At 43.4% G+C, this 18949-nt stretch overlaps 2 protein-coding genes across 5 annotated transcripts in view; one reads left to right on the top strand and one right to left on the bottom strand.

Annotated features, from left to right (window-relative positions):
- BORCS5 (BLOC-1 related complex subunit 5) overlaps positions 1 to 18949 on the bottom strand; it is a 78358-nt gene that overhangs the window by 13877 nt on the left and 45532 nt on the right. Inside the window, exons 5-6 of one of the 3 annotated variants that reach the window (XR_014784520.1) lie at positions 9643 to 9837; positions 8610 to 9110 (exon numbers count right to left, since the gene is read on the bottom strand). The exons of 1 other annotated variant lie outside the window; for it this stretch is intronic. The gene's annotated coding sequence lies outside the window, so the exon portion shown is untranslated. Of the gene's footprint in view, positions 1 to 8609; positions 9111 to 9642; positions 9838 to 18949 lie in introns of those variants that run through there. One more of the 3 variants, XR_014784519.1, reaches the window with a different exon arrangement.
- Positions 1 to 18949, top strand: part of DUSP16 (dual specificity phosphatase 16) — a 65066-nt gene that overhangs the window by 42038 nt on the left and 4079 nt on the right. For both annotated transcript variants that reach the window (XM_084811360.1, XM_084811361.1), the window contains 2 exons: positions 15174 to 15337; positions 16811 to 16970. In XM_084811360.1, the coding sequence (XP_084667486.1) occupies positions 15174 to 15337; positions 16811 to 16970 (324 nt within the window). The remainder of the gene's footprint in view (positions 1 to 15173; positions 15338 to 16810; positions 16971 to 18949) is intronic.

The raw sequence follows: 18949 nt of genomic DNA, 5'->3' as shown, positions 1-18949 counted from the left end.
CATCCACAGCTGAGTGTCCTTTCGGCTTTGGCCCAGCCGCTTCACTCTTTCTGGCGCTACTTGGAAATTCCCTCTGCTCTTCCCCAGTAGTATATTGGACACCTTCCGACCTGAGGGGCTCATCTTCCGGTGTCATCTCTTTTAGCCTTGTGATACGTTCCATGGGGTTTTCTTGGCAAGGATACTGGAGTGGGTTGCCATTTCCTTCTCCAGCGGACCATATTTTGTCAGAACTCTCTGCCATGACCTGTCCATCTTGGGTGGCCCTGCACGGCATAGCTTATGGCTTCACTGAGTGATGCAAGCCCCTTCACCACAACAAGGCAGCGATCCATGAAGGGGTGACATACAAGGGTTTTAATGTCCTTCTCAAGAAGGGCTGCCAGAGCTGCTGCAGCTCAGACCCTGAGACCTGGGATGGGGAGTCTGGAAGCGCAGGGATGCTTCAGTATAGGTCCAAAGCTATTTCCTGCTAAGAAGAGGAGCGCCTGGTGAGTCAAGGGTGCTGAGCTTGGCTGTTCTTGGGCGCTCAGGGTAGACCTTAAGGAACAATGGAGCTGAGCCTCACAAATCAAGCAGAAAGCAGCCTGTCCTCTTCGTTCCCTCCATTTACCCTGAGAGACTGTAAGAAAGAGGCTAAACCCATAGAAACTCTGGTCAAACCCTGAGGCCTGGAAATCCCATTCTCAGGGGCTAGAGGCAGTGAAGCTGACTCTCAAGTTGCACACCTAGAAGCCTTTTTAAACCACCTCCTTTTTCTAGCAACTTCTTCTCTCATTACCTTTTTCCTTTCTCTTTCTGTGGAACAGAGTGACAAAGAGGTAGACACCTATCAGGGCATAATAAATTTTGAGAACACTGGAGAAAGAGGTAAAAATCCCGTGCTTGAGAACAGTTAGCAGGAGAGTCTTGAGATGTCTCTTCAAAAACAAAAAACAAACCCCAAAGCTTGCCAAGTTTCATCAGATTTTGCTCTCAGCTTTGACAGGAAACATTTATTGAGCTTTCAGGCTCCACCTGCTGAGTTTGGGGGTCCGAGCCTCAAGACACCTGGCAATCCTAACATGCCACCAATGGCAAGGGTAGATCTACTAAGATGTGACTTTCCTCCCCTGCGGTTGCCCCCCAGGAGAGAGCAGAATGGGCTGCAAGCTACATTTCCCTGCATTGAGGGGAGCAGAAGAGAAGTGAACAACTGAGCTGGGAGATCCCTTGGTTACTTGACTGAGTGATCTCCAAAGACCTCCAACAGATTAAACCATCAGAGGAGACTGCATGTTCAAACAAACATGGGATCTCCCAGTTTGATCTTTTGGTTCTTTCACTGGTGAGAAGAACTGAAGAGCCTGAGGCCCACTCCTCATCTCTCCAGGGCTGGTCCCAGAGAGAAAACACCTGTACACTTACTTACTTACTTACAAACAAATAAACAAACAAACAAACAAATAAATATATTATACCGCCCAATAGCCGAAGCTGTCTGGGCGGTTCACAAAAATTAAAACCAAAGAGCACACAATAAAACAATACAAAATATATAAAACATTAAAACCACTTTAATCACAATGTGTGGGCAGTTGAGCAATGTGTGGACAGTTGTGGACTAGAAACTTTGTAGATGTTTTAAGCTATACAATGACAAAATGTGCAGTGCTGGATCACCTTTAGCTTAACAGTTAGGAACTCTCTTGAGTCTGGGCTGTTTTAACCCCATGTAAGAACTCTTGAGATGGGGTGGCATAGATAGAAGGGTAGCTTTTTAACTGGATCAGCTAAAGAAGTTAATCTTGATGTTGCAGCAAGATCCTCTTGTGAATGAAGTACCCAGTGAGGGTCGCCCTGCCAGCAAAAGTTTGTCCGGTTAATTTAGGATCAAGATTTCTCTTTCTTATGTTTCTTTTTGTTCCTGAGAATACCACTTTACCTATATTATTAAAGAAAATGTTCTTTACTGTTAGTGTTGAAGAGTTAGTCCAGAAAGGACCTGAGCAAGAAGCTGTCTGCTAAAATGGACAGTGTTGTTTTTAGCAGGGCTCTGTTACATGAATGACTTAGGTAATGGAAAAATGGCACGCATCATTCTTGAGCTGAACAGGAATGCACGAATTGTAATGATCTGTGTAAAATCTGCAGTTCATTTAAACAAAGTGGAAACTCTATGGATTAATAAGAAAGCCTGAGACAGGAAAGTTCATGACTTTTTTTTTTTAATTTGGAGTGTGTTTGGGGGTAAGGAGGAAGATGCTCCATTTGGTTTTAACATGTTTTAGGCTACAATCCTATAACCACTTACATGGGAGTAAGCACCTGAGTAAACATGTAAAGGATTGCACTGTCAGACTGCAGACCTATACACACGTATGTGGGAGTAACACCCACTGGATTTGGTGGGGGTTACGTCTGCGCAGAGATGTATAGGATTACACCAACAGATCTATACAATGTGCAGAAACCAACAGGGTGCTTACGCCCCCTCTGATTCTCCTCTGCAAGTGGTGGGTCCCACCGATTCTGTTGTGCAAGTGGGACCCACCACTTATGCAAGGGAGATTTAGTGCTTCGTAGGGGAAGCCCCCAAATGAGTGGAAATGCTCATTGCTAGAAGGAGGCAGGTTGGTGAAGCTCCTTTATGGGAGCTCTGCCAACCTGCCTTTTTCCAGAAACAAGCATTTCCACTCATCTCGGGTTGCCCTGAAAGCGCTAAACTGCCGTTGCACAAGTGGTGGGCGCCGCTTGCACATGGAATTGGCGGGGCGTAAGACAATCGGCAGGGGCATAAGAGACCCATTGGATTCTGCCCAATAGAAGCACAGAAGCACAGCAGTGTTCATTGTATCTGTGCGTGTGCAAATTCAGCTTCCTGAGAGAATATTACAGCTTTTTTGAAACATGTATTTCTAGCCATTATGTCTGCAAGAATATGCTTACAGGCACATGGCCAATACTTGCTGACATCTCAAAAGCCAGTGATGTGGGTGAACAAGACTTCCAGTGCCTGAGGATGGGGCTTCAGTTCTCCTTATAATGCTTTACCCTCCCTCTGGCTAGCAAAACCAGAATAAATTATGTTTTTAAAAGGCTATGAAAAATTATACAGGGCATAACTGAATTTTAACTTTTAGTTTTTGCTTTGAGCACACACCATCCTGCATATAACCCTGGTTGGTGTCTAGTTTTAAGGGAGCGGCATTTTGAGGAAATGAGAGTTGGCTCCCAAGGACCCACTCTAGCTAAAACAGACAGTTGGCACCATCCCTGAACCATCCATCACTCTCTCCAAATGCTCCTTTCTCCTCTGGGCTAGCCACGTGGGAGGGGAAATGAGGGCTCCCTGGGTTATCAGGTTCTCTAGTAGATGATCTCTGCAGTGCACTGATACAAATGAGTATCACTGACATCTCTGCTTATACCACTTTAAATGTTGCTCATGTTTTTATGTTGCACATTCTTTTCTTTTTGGAAACCACCACTAATAACCATAACAGATTATTGTTTTTATTATCTATACAGCTCTACTAGTGGGCATGGCATTTTACAGAGTTCAAGTGCACCAATCCCTGCCCCAAGGAGCTCATAATCTAAAACAGATTCTTGATAGAACATAGAGCGATATACCTTTTTACCAAAAAGGGTATGAGATCTATTGCAGTTGTACTAAGTTCTTAATTTCTGGCACAATACCAAACACAAAGACTCCATAAAACAATAACTGGTCAAATACTTCAGATGAGTATAAATAAAATCAACCTTAAAATTGCCATGGGTGCCAGATGCTTGGAACCAGAAGCTGAAATCCCACCTGACTGGAGAAGTAAAATCAGATTCCTGTTAATATTTGAGGATTGATTTTATTTATTAAATGTATGAATCATGATTGTTTATAGGTTCTTTTACGTTTGGTGCTGGGCCTAAAATAATGAACTTAGTACAATTGTTAGAGCATAAAATCCATTACTTGCTTTGGAATTCTGTTTCCTTGGAAAGTCTTCTCTTGATTTATGAGTTTTAGGTGCCAGGTAAAAATGTTTTTATTTGCCTAGGCCTTTTAATCTTTTACTGACTGCCACTTTTAGAGTTCTTAGTGCTTATAGACACAGAGGGTTTTTTCTGTTGCTGTTTAAGTTCTATTGTTTTATTTTGTATGATGTGTTTTGTTGCTCTATTTAGATGTTTTAATATGCGTGGCAATATTGTAAATGCGGATTTGTGGACTGCCTTGAAAAGGTCCTGATGTGGGTGATTATTGATGTGATTATTCTACATTCTCAATATAGCATAGCTGGCTGGGGAATGCTGGGAATTGTAGGACTTTTTCTGTCTAAACATGCATAGGATAGTGCCTGGAGGGAGCAATCCTATGGCCTCTAAACAGCGGCTAGACAGCCATAGGATATGCTGTTTTCTGGGAAACAACCTCAGAGCCCATGCTCCAAGATCAGTTCCCGGAAGACCGACCTCCCCTCACTTCCATGGTGCCTTGGGGGCAGCACGGAGAATCCCCATCCTCCGTGCTTGGAAGAGGGGCGTGGAGTGGCTGAAAAGGGGTGTGGCTGGGGGCATTCCGGGTCAGGGAGAGCGGAAATGTGTGTATGACACATCCTATGTGTCGTACACGCAGCCTCCTCTCCTGCTCGGTCCCCCCATGGCTAGACAGCCGCAATCAGCTGTCTAGCAGAAAAAGCAGGGTAGGAGAGGTGCGGAGGAAACAATCCGCCCGTGCTTCTCCTGCCTTGCTTTGGACAGGCAGTCGCCTCCGTGTTTGGAGGCGGCCGCCTATCTAGATAGGATTGCGCCCTAAATGTATTAAGGGAACCACCATGGTGTACTGGCTAGACTGTTGGGCTTGAATCGAGGAGACCTGGGTTCAAACCCTGCTCAGCTAGGCACATCACTGGATGACCTTGAGCTAGTTGTCTCTCATCATGTCTAGTAGCATTCTAGGCAGAGGCTGTCTTTACACGAGGCATTTATAGTGCACTCGTGGCTGGCCATCCACAGAAGTTTGTGGGTCCGCTGCATGATAACGTTGTCATCCAGGGCCCGTCCTGCACTATCCCTGGCAAAAAGTATAGTTTTTTTTAAAAAAAGTTTAAATGAGGTATTTAAATACAGCGGGGTTCACCATCATTTTTCAGCCATCTGATGGCGGTTTTTCATTGAAAGATATATGGGGTGGTGAGAACGGATGTCTGGTCACATTCCCCATCTAATGAGCCAATTCTCATCACACCACGGAGATGGAAGAAAAGCTCGGGGGGGGGGGTGCCAGATTTTCCTTTAATGTAGAGACATCCTTCATCTCCTTACATGTTCTTAAAACACAGGAAGCAGCAGTCAGAAAATGGTGCAAGGTCCTTTTGTCCTGCTTTCTGCTATGTTAAATTTTAATTTACACCAAAGTAGGACTTGGCGATGGTGTGGGAAAGTGGTGTAGTATGCTGTGGTCCCCAATAGCAGTGCTGGAAAAGCAATCTTTTCTCCACAGCTCAGATGATCAGCTGGGCTGTGGGGAAAGTGGGTCGGGCTCACAAGGCCCACAGGTTGTGCATTCCTGCCCTAGTATTTATATTGTTTTTAGTCCTGTTGGTTTCATGGAGACCAAACTGGCTCAAACGTTATTACGTGAAAGTTTAACTGAATGGTGGACTGGCGAATGAATGGTAAATCAACCACCAAAGGGTTTTTTTGGTTACAGTTATGATCAGCCAGACCCATAACGTGAGGCCACCAGCATTATGGTTAGGTCTGGTCATAACCATACCAGCATAAATGTTTGCTTACCAGATGAAGCACCACCCACACAATAAGAGATTGCAGTGAAACGAATGCTGATAAACACAATTTACGAATTAGTGCTGAGGTTTTCAGTGAAGGTACTTGCTCTGTCCAAAGGTACTAGGTGGCTACGTCAAACTGAGGCACATTTTTAATAGATGGTGGGACAAGAGACAGTTGAGATTCTAGGTGCATATTTGTGGTTGGACGTAAAATGTATTTATCCTTCTTAACCATTAACTTAAATTGGTGCTATCAAAAAACCAAGAGCTTAAGCAGGAAAATTTTAAAAGGCCTGCGAATGGGCTTAATGCTTAGTTCTCGTCTTCCTCGTTTTCCTTTTTGCTATAGCTTCTCTAGGAAAGAAGCGTGTGGCCAGCAAGGGGTGGGTAGGAGTTTGCTACTTCTTTGGTGTTGAGAATTCTTTTAAGAAAAGGGATTGTACTTTATGATGATCATAGTACAGATACACAGTTTGAGGAAACGCTGTTGTGCTTTGATCACAGAAAGTCTTTGAAACCATCCACCACATTTTTAAACCCACTCGTAGCAGCCAGATAATTAAATATGAAGTTGGATCTTGGCAAACATTTGCGACTGGAAGTGGGAGAGAGCCTGGTTTTTGCTAGCAAAGATCTGGGAGGTATTTGGTTTCTGCAAAACAAAAGCAATTTGGGCTCTCTCGACCACAAACGGCTTTTGGCGCCTTAAGTTGGTTTCATAGAAACTCCCATCTGAGAATTGTAGCCACAAGTAATAAACTGAACAAGACAGCACTGGAAAAGTTGCACACTGTATTAACATGGGGAAATATCCAGAAACCACCAACTAAATAAAACAGCTGGATGTCTGTTAACTGACACCCTCAAGCCCCATTGATGAAAATCCTCTCTGTTCTACAAGTTAACAAAGGGAACTGAGGATATTCTGAGTCATTTCAATAATCCCAGGTTTAGACATACAACTGCATCTGTCAATTTGCAGATGAGTAGTGTTCCAAGAAATAGATAGCATAGTATAATGGGCATTGTAATTTGTTGCTACGTAGGTGTAGTTTTTAAACATTTGTCTCCAAGCTGGAAAATAGCATGTCTGCAGCAAAATGGCTCTTCCATTCTATTCTTCCCCAGCCATTTGTGATCTAGCGTTTAGTTCTGTATTGTTGTTAGCATACACTAGAAGTAAGCGACCGGAGGTGCTTGTGTGAAATCTGGAACACTAAGGGGAGCTATTTGGCTCTCACAGTTGTCAATCCATCCATGGTGAGGGAGGTGTGAAGAACTGCCGGTAACTGTACCAACAGAACTTGCTGGCTGACTACTTTAGAGGGTAAAACTGTGGTTGTGCAGGCACCATTCCAGTTTCAGAGTCGCCCTCTACACGATGGACATTTGCGGGGGGAGCCTAGAGGGGGGCATTTGCTCCCTGGATGACCCGTAATCCCTGGATTCCCAGCTTGCTTCCTTTTTTTTTTTTAAAGGAGCAAGTCTCTAGCTCTAGAACTCGAGAGACAAGGCAAAATGCGCAGGCATTACTCTGCCCGAAACGAGCCTGCTCTTGCTTTTCAGTGTTTTTCGCCAACGATGAAGTCATAGCAGTTGCTGATATTTAGCAAAGCAGGGCTGGTCAATTAGGTCCTAAAAAGGTTAGAGTGACACACCTACTGTCTGGAGAAGGAAATTCCTGGTTCATTTTTTTCTTTGCTGGTGGAGAAATTATTGCTGCCTCATAGAAAACAATTCAGCAATCCCAGATTTTAGTATGGCCGTGATTGGGTGGTACTGTGTCTATCCAGAAACAAATGGTAAATCCATGATCGAACTCAGGTTTTATGTCATACACATTTTTCTGCATTTGTAAACATTTTTTAAAATTACCCTGCCAGTGCAGGTAAGATCTATCTTTATTGTACCCATATTGCAGGGGGTGGTGCTGTGGCCGAGGGAGCGTGGCCGTGGCCGGCACCACTCCTGTCACGTAGCCTAGCTGCGTTACACTCACTTTGGTGCAGGGATAGGGAGCCCCCGGCCCACAGAGGTTTCCCCTCTGGCCCAACCGATTCTTCCTCAGGCCCTGCCTCCACTCCTGGCAGGGAAAAGCTCCCGTCTCCAGTCAGCACTTTTCCCCGCTGGGAGAGGGGTCAGGGTCTGGGGAGGAAGCTGCTGTGTGATTCAGGCCGGTTTACTTTGGGGGCTTATCTTGCTTGCTTGGGAGGAGACATGCAGAGGCTTGAGATGCTATTTGAAAGTGCTGCTGAGTATTTCGGTCCCACTTACTTCTGAGTAGACATGCATAAGCCTGGTCCTGCTAGCTTCTCAGTAGGCTTAAAATGGGTAATAATAGTCGCATCTAGCCATGTGCCCTTTGCCTTTGGCCATGTCCGCAGATGGCATGCGGTGCCCCAAGGCTTTTCCCACATTGACATTCAACCCTTCCCCTGATAAAGTTCCCACCCTTGGAGGAGCATATGACAATCCTGTAGCGTGGTCCAGCCTTGTTATCAAGTGTCCTGACGTGCTGGGTTTTTATAGGGAAATGCTGTGTGTAAAAGACAATGGAGTTGATTGTAGCAGCAGTAGAATTAATTTAGTGCAGAAGGGAAGCAGGGAAAGAACTGAGGGTCTCGCAAAGAGTGGAAAGGCACTGTCCAGATACCAGGGCTACCCACTGAGAAACAACAGAGATCTATAGACCTGATGCTCAGGCCTCACCCCTGCTCAGTCACCAGGTCTACCAGAAATTTTAGACCTGTCGATGCTAGTTGTGCGTATGATTTACTCATTTAAATATTTTTATATACTGCCCTTAACCTTACTGTACCAGGGCGGTTTATTAAATGTTGTGGTTTTATTAGGTTTCTCAATAACAACAAGACACACAAAAACGGCAGCAACACAATTTGGCCTTATAAACCGATTTGGAATGCCTGGGCAAATAAAAAAGCTTTGGCTTGGCGCCACAAAGAATATAATGTTGGCATCAGTCACTCCTCAGTGGGTGATGCCACCACCACAGCAGAAAAACCCTATGGGCACTTCTCCTGCCTCACAAGAGAATTCCTGTGGACGCCAATGGTCCTCCAGGATAACTGATCGTTGACCAAGTCAAGCAGCTGAATGGAAATGCTCACGGTCACCATGGACTCACTTGAATGAGCTCAGTTCTTCATCTTCACTTCAGCCTAGGATCGGTGGCCAAAAGTGGCGCGGGAGCCATACACAGCTCTTTCAATGGTCCAACTGCAGCTTTGGGCCAGCAAAGGTGCCCCAGCATCCTCCCTGAGATGCTGATGGGCTGGACAGCCCCTGTCCTCGGAGAGCATTGGGGTGCAGTTGCTGGTGAGGGAAAAGGAATGCATTTGGCATACAGAAGAAAAAGAAGTAATTGGAAGAGGTATGGGCAGCATGTAGGAGAGACATAAGGGAGGAGACTGCTGAAGAAGCATGGAGGGGAAAGAGACAGAAGCCACTGCCCAAGAGGTGTGGGTAGTGGGGAAAGGGGGAGAAAGTCATTGGCTGCCTGAGGTGGCTGAAGAGGCGGGAACAGCATGGAGAAAGAGCACGCTCGGGCAAAAAGGAACAAACACAAGCCTGGGGCCAAGCCAAAAGGCTACTAAGGCTTGGAGAAGGGCAAGAATTCAGTCAGCTGTGCCATCTTTTGTGTATCCGTGCCACCTTGCAGGAGGTAAGCCCAGGATATGGGGCTTTCCCCTCCTCCTTTTCTCCAGGCTCTGCAGGCCTCACCTAGGAATGGGGAGGGGATTAACCTGCACCCTCCAAGGCTTTTTTCCTTCAAAATATTTATAACCAATGTGGAGACTCTCAAGGTTTATACCCGGTCCATTTATTTTTTTGCATAGAGACTGACCTGTTTGTCCTGAGTCGAATGCATTGCTGGCAAATCATGGCATATATCCCACTGGAAGATAAGCAGGTATATGAACGTCGGATACTGTGGATGGCATTATTAGGTTCTCTAGTAGTGTCACCAGAGGAGACGCAGGAAGGGAGTGTCCGTTTGAGTTTGGGTGCCATCTGTGAGTACAAGTCTACCACCCAAGTCCTGAAAGAAGGAAGTGTCATTGTCTAGGATGGGTTGTAAATCACTGACAAGGCTGGAACAATACAATACAATGTCTGTGATAAAGGGCAAGATAGTGTCCCTCCCCATTCCTCATACAGATGTCCACTGGACTGGCAGTTAACAGGGTAGTCTCGGCCACTGCACATAAGACAGGCTAGTTTAGGGGCACTAGATCAAGCCAGGTGGCATATGCCACTCTGACCTTCAACACATGGAAATGGCTGCTGCTGCTGCCCTCCATCATTTGCTGCCTGAGGCAGTTGCTTCACTCTGCCTAATGGTAGGACCAGCTCTGATCACTGATGATACATTTAAGTGGTTTTATATGGGAAGTATAGGGCACAACGAGTGGTGTCCTCTTCCTTTCTCTTCTGGCTCTGTCCTGTAGTAGATTTGTTCTTGTATGGCCTTGTTCTGTTTTTTCACTTTGTTGAGTGGGTATTATAGTCAGAAGAATGCCCAATTTAAATCCTTTAAGTTGTGAGTCCCTGTCTGACCGGGTCTGAACAGATACAGTTGTGTGGTAGGGCTTGGCTGTAAGGCAATAGATTTTGTTTGTGTTTTGGGTGAAAGAGTGTAAGTATGTGTAGCAATCAATCATTTTCTGGTATAAGATGGTGCTTCTGTGTCTATTATGTATTGCACAGTCATGTCCAGAAAGTGAACCAGTTGCATGGACAGGTCTAGGCTCAGGTTGATGATGGAGTGGAAGTCCTTGTGGAATTTTGTCAGGGCCTTCTGCACATGAGTCCAGATAACAAAGATGTGATCAATGAATCTCCTGTACAGGCTTTTGGGGACAGGAGCTGAGGAAGCGTTGTTCTAAGTCTGCCATAAAAATGCCGATGTACTGAAAGTGTCCCACGTGTTCTTCTGTCGCATCTGGTGGCAGTGGCGGGGTGTGGGTTTTAGATTAGAACTACATGGACTGTTACAGCATGAAACCAGAACAAGCCGAGAAACATCGGACTCTACAGAACAAAACCCAAACTGTCAAGAATGCACATTTCCTTCCATGCTGTGATATGGTGCCTCTACTCACATGTTGGGAAACTGAGCCTGACTTGGCACATCTCTAAATGTTTATCAGTAAAAGATACATTAGATCAGTAATTTTAATAAAGAATGGAAGTAATCACTATTTTTGGAATCTTACAGAGAGAATTTAAAAAGCATTTCCCCCCAAGTCTTCATTATTACCAGAAATGTTGTATGGTCTTTCTATAAATGTCTTATTACATGTTTTTAGAAATCATTGTGGGGGGATGAAGGCTGAGTAGCAATATTTTATTTTATTTATTTATTTCTATACTGCCCAATAGCCGAAGCTCTCTGGGCGGTTCACAGAAATTAAAACCAAAGAACACACAATAAAACAATATAAAATATATAAAGCATTAAAGCCACAGTATAACAATACAACCAGACTAAACCCTACTGAATACAATGTATGTGCCAGGCGAACCTCACTAGGGAGTTCATTCCACAACCTTGTCTTAGATATTTTATTATCATTCTAAAAGAAAATATATAATCCAAAGCTGTGCAATTTTTCGGGAAAAAACGAAAACGGACGGCCCTTGAAAAAGTAGTTCTTTCTCATTTTTTGGTGGGGGAGGGTGTCCAGGCCTTCACATCTCTAGTTCTGGCACCTGTTAAATTATCTCCTTGGCATTCAGTAGCCCAACCATGCAACCCTCTGTGTCACAGCATCTCCAGTCGAGGTTGGCGCCCTGCTTGCCTTTGCTCCATGGCAAGCACAGAGCTAGTAGACCCACAATGTTTAAGCGGATGTAAATCTGTGTTTAAACTGACTTTTCCAGTTACCTCCAGGAGAGTAAACTGGTTTAATTCTGATTACTTTAATAAGCTGCTGGTTTGGCCAACAAAAGTGGTTACATAATTAGTCTTAGATTCTCAAATGTATATGCGAAACATCATGCCATGAAGTGCTGTTGCATAGTAGCCAGTAAGTCCATACTTTAGATCTCAGTCACTCAGATCTAAACTATCACTCAGCAGCCTCGGTAAGCTGGTAGATGCTAACTGGTTGTCTGCATTCGCCCAGTGTTGTGTCTTTGTGGTACCTTCAGGGGATCCCACGTGCAGTCACTAGGGATCCCACGGATGCCGCAGTGTATACTGCAGACAAACCATAACATTTTTTCTGAGCGTGAAGTTGCTGCAGTCATGCTGCAGTATGATTGTGGCTCAGTGCGGAGGGAACATTGCCTGATCACCAGACCAAGAAGCACTCCTCTTGCACGTGCATTCCTTCTCTGCGTTCTCAGGGCTAACCATGGCCAGCATGATGTTCGTGCAATTGGTTGCACTAACCATAGCTAGCAAACCTCCTTTTAACAATAACATTAAGCTGCAACTTGGCATGTCTAGTGAAAATTGGTACACAGTAGTGATGCACCATGGTCAATTTAGAAGAGGGAAGTGAAATTAATGTCCAAGGGACGAAGGAGTGCTTTGTACTAGTGGAGTCTTTGCTTTATTACCTTACATGAAGATTGTATTAGCCATCTTGCTATTCTGCAAGCATTGATTCTGTTGTTGAGTTGGGATTTCTCTCTACTAACCTCCCACACACCTGTGCACTGCTCTCTTGCTCGATGCGTGTACTTTAACATCAAAGTACTACTATAGTGTTACCATAGCTTAAAATGAGTTACAAGGACAAGTTGCAGTAAGACTTGGGCTCTTGGGCTCATCCCCCTCCTCGAGCACACTTGCTAAGAGGTATTCGGAAGCCTCACTTCCATTTTAAATTAACCACAGCTTGTTGTGACATCTGAACCCTGAAGTATTATTGACTATAGTTTGTTGAAATCATGGGTTGTGAAGCTGGCTTGTTTCAACAAAATATACTTACTCTGGACATAACACTAAACTGCCGTAAAAGGGAAAGTTTCCCTTCTCCTCATGGAGGAGTTTCCAGTCTCCTCATGGCCATGCCAGAGGGGAGGGGGAAGTGCGTGAGCACTCATAAAGTTAAAACTATAGTTTAACATATGTGACATGATAGACACCACAGAGACAGCCAATCCCTCAGGCTCCTATGTGGACTGATTGCCCACTTGTATAGGTTTGCATCTGAAATAACCTTTCCACAAAATGTAAAAGTAACATCTGGACTCAAAGGCTTAGCGGAACTATACTACAATGGTTAGGTGACTGGAAGCATCCCACAGATCCCCACCCTTCTTACATGAGCATCCATCTCCTTTTTTGTTCTGATGCTATGATTAGCATATTCTCAGTTTTTCGGCCAGCCCTAGTTAGCCCAAACTGACTTCTAACCATGGTTGGCAATACTCCCAAGAGAAGCAAAGTGGGGAGAGGAGGGAAAGTGCACAGCTGTGTGATCAGGCAATCGCACAGCACTAAAGCTGTGACTTCAAACTTGAGTTTTATGTTTTGTGGTACGGTTTCGAGGTGAGATTTCAACCAGGGACTTGAACTGTTAAGAGTGATTTTTGTACTCAAGGCTTAAATGACCTTTGAGCCTCTTTTTCACATTGTAAACCTTTAATCATGGTGTATGCTGAAGAGAAAATGGAAGACAGTCCTTTGTAATGCCAAGGAACATTCTGGCCAATTTTGGTTTTTAATTTGATAAATATACTTATTATTTTCATTATTCAAAGTGCTTCTTATACATTATATTTTTGTGTTTTGATTGATTTGTTGGGATTTGATTGTTCAGTCATGTTGTGAGCTGTTTTGAGTGTCTTATATTAAGTCAGAAAGGCAGGGTAAAAATACATTTAGTAAATCAAATGGATTATTTTGATGGCATCCTTTCAATAGCGCTGCAAGTAGATTGCATTGTTATCCCTGTCTTGCAAATGGGGCACTGAGGGAGAGTACATCACGTAAGGCTACCTGGTTATTTCATGGCAGAGATGAGACCTGAAGAGGTTTGAAGCCCTCAGCTATTTTACCACCCTAGCAAAGGTTTGAACTGTAGGCCTGAAAATGTACGGAGCTCATTGCTTTGCACCAGCTTCCATGGAGCACCTCTGTTGCACGTTACAGGCTCAGGCCTCTTGGTCTTGCAGTCATCAGAAATTGTGTGTGTGTGGGCGAGGGGAGGAATACTTTCTACTGGAATAGCATTTTGTTCTAATTCTCCAGAAACAGCTGTGGTATTGATAGATGTTTCACAAGCAAATTGAACCAGCTGAAAGTGCTGAAGGTGTCATAGGGCAGGGTCCCTCTGAGCTTTTTGTGTGCCAGATTTACGTGTAGGTCTGGCTTTTTCTGTGGCAGTAGCTTCAAATGGTAGAGAGAAATTATATGTTGTGGAATTCCATATGAGGATGCAAGAGCTCTTAAGCAAATCATGTGAGCAGCTCTTTGTGTGAGACAAGGTTCCCTGTGTAGAAGAGATTCTCTGTACGAGACTTGCTTCCAAAGGCACAAGAAGATTTTGGGATCGTGGCCAGTAGCTGCAGGGCTGGGGGAGTAGTGAGTGAAAAAACAGACAGGCTGATGGTGTTGATTTGCCTTCTCAAACATTAGAAAAAAGTTTCTCAGACAACGGGTAGTTGCATGTGCATCACTTGATTTCTCTGCTGTCCCTTTCTTGATGATTGGCACCTGAAAATGTGCACAGATTCCACTGAAAAGCATTGTATGTGAGAAATGCTATGTAAATTCTATCTATTTGTTGTGTTCCCTAATGGTGATTCACACATGCAAGGATGATACCAAACTATTTAATGTACATCTTTGAACCACCTTGATGTTTTCTCTTGTGAAGTGGTATTTAAACTCCAGAAAGATTTTATGTGATGTTCACGCCTCTTCCTACACTTAAAACTGAAGTTTCTAACATTACAATATTTGAGGGGAAAAAATGGGGGGGGGGGGGGAAGGTTACACATAAATTTCAGTGAAAGCAAACCAAAATATCCGCATATAAGTCCATCTGCAAGTTACACCTATATACCACTCTTTCAAATATTGCTAGTACTGTTAAATCTTCAGTCCATTGCGTTATAGGTGGTCAGCTTTTATCCTTCCAATATCGTAGTATCAATCTTTTAGCAACCAAAAGGGCGCAAAAAATCCATTTACGCTGACCATGTGTTATGTTCCAAGAAGCAGGTAAGTGACTTAAAAGAACATTTACATCAGTAAATATTAAAGAGCTTTCCAATACAACGTTTATCCAAAATGTATGTTGTTGTATTTTTATTTCTTTTTTTTAGGTTTTGTAATGTTTTATTTTGTAAAAATTCACAGTAAAAGATTAAAAGCAAACCAGTTAAAGTGGATGTTTGCCTGGTTATTTCCTTCAGGTGGATTTGCTGAGTTTTCCAGTGGTTTCCCTGGCCTCTGTGAAGGGAAATCTCTTCTGGTGCCTTCTTGTATTTCTCAACCCTGCTTACCTGTCTCCAACACTGGACCAACTCGGATTCTTCCTCATCTTTATCTTGGGTGCCAAAGGGATGTCCTCAACAAGGTTGGTGCTTTGAAATGTGATGGGGTCTCAAAATACAACTTCTCTGGGGGCTGATTTTTTCATGGCAATGTTCGCCTGCCTTTTACATTGGTCTGTTTTGGTCTTAAACTCTGTTGATTTTGCTTGATCAGTAATGCCATCATTTAATCAATTGGTTATATTTTTAATGTGCCCAGTAACAGATGTTCTCTGGGTGGATCACAGAAATGAAAAGCATAAAATATAAAACTATAAAAGCTAAAATGATAAAATACAAAACAACAGACAGCACTGGAATATATTGGCAGTATCCTATGGTGTCATGCTGCTAATGCAAATTATGTTGCACTAGCGTAAGGGACTTCTAGAACAGCACCAATAATGTTAGCTTACATGCTGGGTTTTTCAGTAATCCCATCTGCAAGCTAACGCTACTGGCATTGTGCTAGAGGTCACTTACACTAGTGCAATATAATTTGCATGAGCGGTATGACACTGTAGGGTACTGCCCTATCTATATCTCTGTATAAATGACAGCCATAAAATTTTATTATTTATTTATTTATTATTGCATTTATATCCCGCCTTCTTTCCTCTTTCAAGGAACCCAAGGCGGCTTACATTCTCCTCCTCCTCTCCATTGCATCCTCACAACAAGAACCCTGTGAGGTAGGCTGGGCTGAGAGTCTGTGACTGGCCCAAAGTCACCCAGTGAGCTTCCATGGCCGAGTGGGGACTAGAACCCGGATCTCCCGGCTCTCAGTCCATCACTCTCACCACTACACTACACTAGCTCTACTAAGTATCTAAGTAACTAAACTCTAGAATGTCTTGGGGAAAAGAAAGTCTCAAAAAGACAGCAGTGTAGGTGCTCAGCAAGCCTCCTTGTGGAGGGTGTTCCATAAATGGAGCACTGCAACTGAGAAGACACTCTCTTTTGTAGCCACCCGCTAGAGGATCTCTGAAGATGACCTAAAGCTCCAAGCAGGTACATACAGGAGAAGACGTTCCTTTAGATACTCTGGCTCCAAGCCATTTAGGGCTTTAAAGGTCAACACCAACACTCTGAACTGGGCCCAGAAACAGACTGGAAGCCAGTGCAGCTGACTAAGCACTGGCATCACATGATCACATCGACCACTTAGCCAAATGTGATTTAAAAGAGAACTTCTAGCAGCAACATTTTCACACTTCTGAAAAGCATTCTTTCTAGGGAAAAGTACTTTTAACCTACAGAGTGAATTGTATGGCGATACAGTGCTACAAGTGAAATCTATTGAAGTTGCGATCAAGAGAGGGTAATGTAATGGGTACATGCACACTTCCACAAAAAATAATTGAAAAAAGGTATTTCTGACAATCCCTAAAACATTTCTGGAAAAAAATGAGTAGTTTTGGCTCCATTCTCATAACCTGTTAATAAGATTATCTTTCTTATGTTAATATGCAAATTGTGACTTTTCTAACAGTTGATGTTGGTTTTCTTTTCTGTAGGAGCTGATGCAACAGAATGATATTGGCTACGTATTAAATGCCAGTAATACTTGCCCCAAGCCTGACTTTATCCCAGATTCTCACTTCTTAAGAGTGCCTGTGAATGACAGCTTCTGTGAGAAAATTTTTCCCTGGTTGGACAAATCTGTGGAGTTTATAGGTAAAGGTTTTAGATCGCATGATATCTCTCTTAAAAGAAACAAAAACACGTGTGCCAAATGATTTACTTCCATTAAAAGTTTTTCAACAGGAACTTACGTACTGTGAAGGGATGCTCTCACATTAGCGCAAGGTTGTTTTTTTTAATTACTGTACTTAATTTTTCTCTTCTCCCCAGTACTAGATTTTTTTAGGGACATTTTTACACCAAATCTGCACAAGGCTTAGACACACCCTTGCAGAAACTCCAGTTTACCCAGTGCCTATGTGTCCCACCCTCCCTACTTATGGTAGGATCATAAATAGGTCACACAGGCCTGTTCAAAGTGATGGCTGGCTTGTATGATTGGGTATGAAGATTGTCCAGTGTCAGCTCTCCACTGAAAATATAATTCAAATTGTGTATGTCAGATGTCAGCCCGCATATGGGAACATGGACAGGCATGTACTCTATTCATGTTTGGACTCTTAGGCATCCACAAGTGGGAGGGATGGTGGCAGCTGAAACAAGTTGTACATGTTGTAGAAGAAGCGAGTGAGAGCAAGGAAGGAGAGCAAGTGAGCTTCTCTCCTCTTTCCAGACTTCCAGGATACTGTGAGAGTATGCCTTGGGATGTGCACGGGCATACAATGTGGGGACAATTCTTGTATCACTCACAGGAAGGATGCGCATCCATCCGTGTTCCCCCCCCCACACCTTTGCACATTATCCTGGGATTGCAAAAAAACAAAAAGGAAAAAAAAAGGGCACATAAGTCTCTTCCTGTTTTGACCCACATATCAACCTGCAAAGCTACTGAGCATCAAATAAATTAGTCACCCTAGAGATATTTGGTGAGTAGTGATTACCCATACCCTCAGAGTTGATTAGGAGAAATTACAGTCGTTGGGCAGTATCCAACTGTGTCATTCTGCATCTGCAAATGACTTTGCACTAGTGGAACTACGTTCCAGTCTATGCACAAGAGGGGAATCCAGCTAAACCTAAATTTGTGCACTTGTGCAGCAGAAAGACTCAGTGGAGCTCCGCTAGTGCTATTTGAGTTTGTGGAATGACCCCATTAGATACTGCCCTTTGTAATATTACTATCACCCTCCTAAGATCTTAATGAAAGAAGCCCTTCTCTCCTTTTGATGCATTTAAATTATAAGACCTCCATATCAGGAATGAATCTTACCAGAGAGACATTATTCCAATTCCCTTGGCAAGGAAGACAGTGCTCTAGCTGTAACAATATCTTTTGGTGTGTATAAATTAAATGACGGTAATGTGGCGTTAGTGCTAGTCTCCGTTGTGGTTACGTACTTGCTGATTGAGATTCAGCTGGGTTTTGGCATGGAAAATGGCTTTCTATATGTACTTGGGTGTTTTAATGTAATAGGAAGCATTTTGTACCAATAAAAATATACTGGGCTTGGGCCAGATTTAGTCAAACCTAGAGTAGACCCATTGATATCAATGGGACTTGAGTTAGTCATAACTTAAGTTCTGTTCATTTCAATGGATCTACTTCAGGTATGACTAAATCTGGATCCAAGTCACTATGTATCTGTGGCTCTTGCTTTAGAGGAAAGCTTTTATTGCACCAGTCTTCTATTTTCTTCTGGCCCATCACAAACATGTGAAAATGTTTTACCAATAGGCAACATATTCCTGTGAAAAGCTACTTTTGCTCTCATTTCATTCTGATGTTTTCTGCACCCTACAAATTTCTCTGAAATCATAATTGACCATAAGAAAAGTTACAAAATCCCTATCAGTGAAGTACCTTTATGGGACCAACCCAAAATTCACCAAAACAGTGCAAGGTTTTGAGATCTCCAAATCTCTTCATCAGTTTCAAAAAGCAGGTTTAGGGGTAAGGTGGGGGGGGGGGGGAACTGACTTGATGTTGAAGTCATGGATGGTAACTGCATGATCACAGTCTTGGGATGGAATGGCAGAGGAATGGTCTGCCGACACTCAAACCTGGCCCTAGC

This window comes from Heloderma suspectum, chromosome 7, assembly GCF_057233095.1.
Source record: "Heloderma suspectum isolate Gila_16-S chromosome 7, 16-S_ref, whole genome shotgun sequence".
NCBI classification, from domain to species: domain Eukaryota; kingdom Metazoa; phylum Chordata; class Lepidosauria; order Squamata; family Helodermatidae; genus Heloderma; species Heloderma suspectum.
This window is presented reverse-complemented; position numbering and strand designations above follow the sequence as displayed.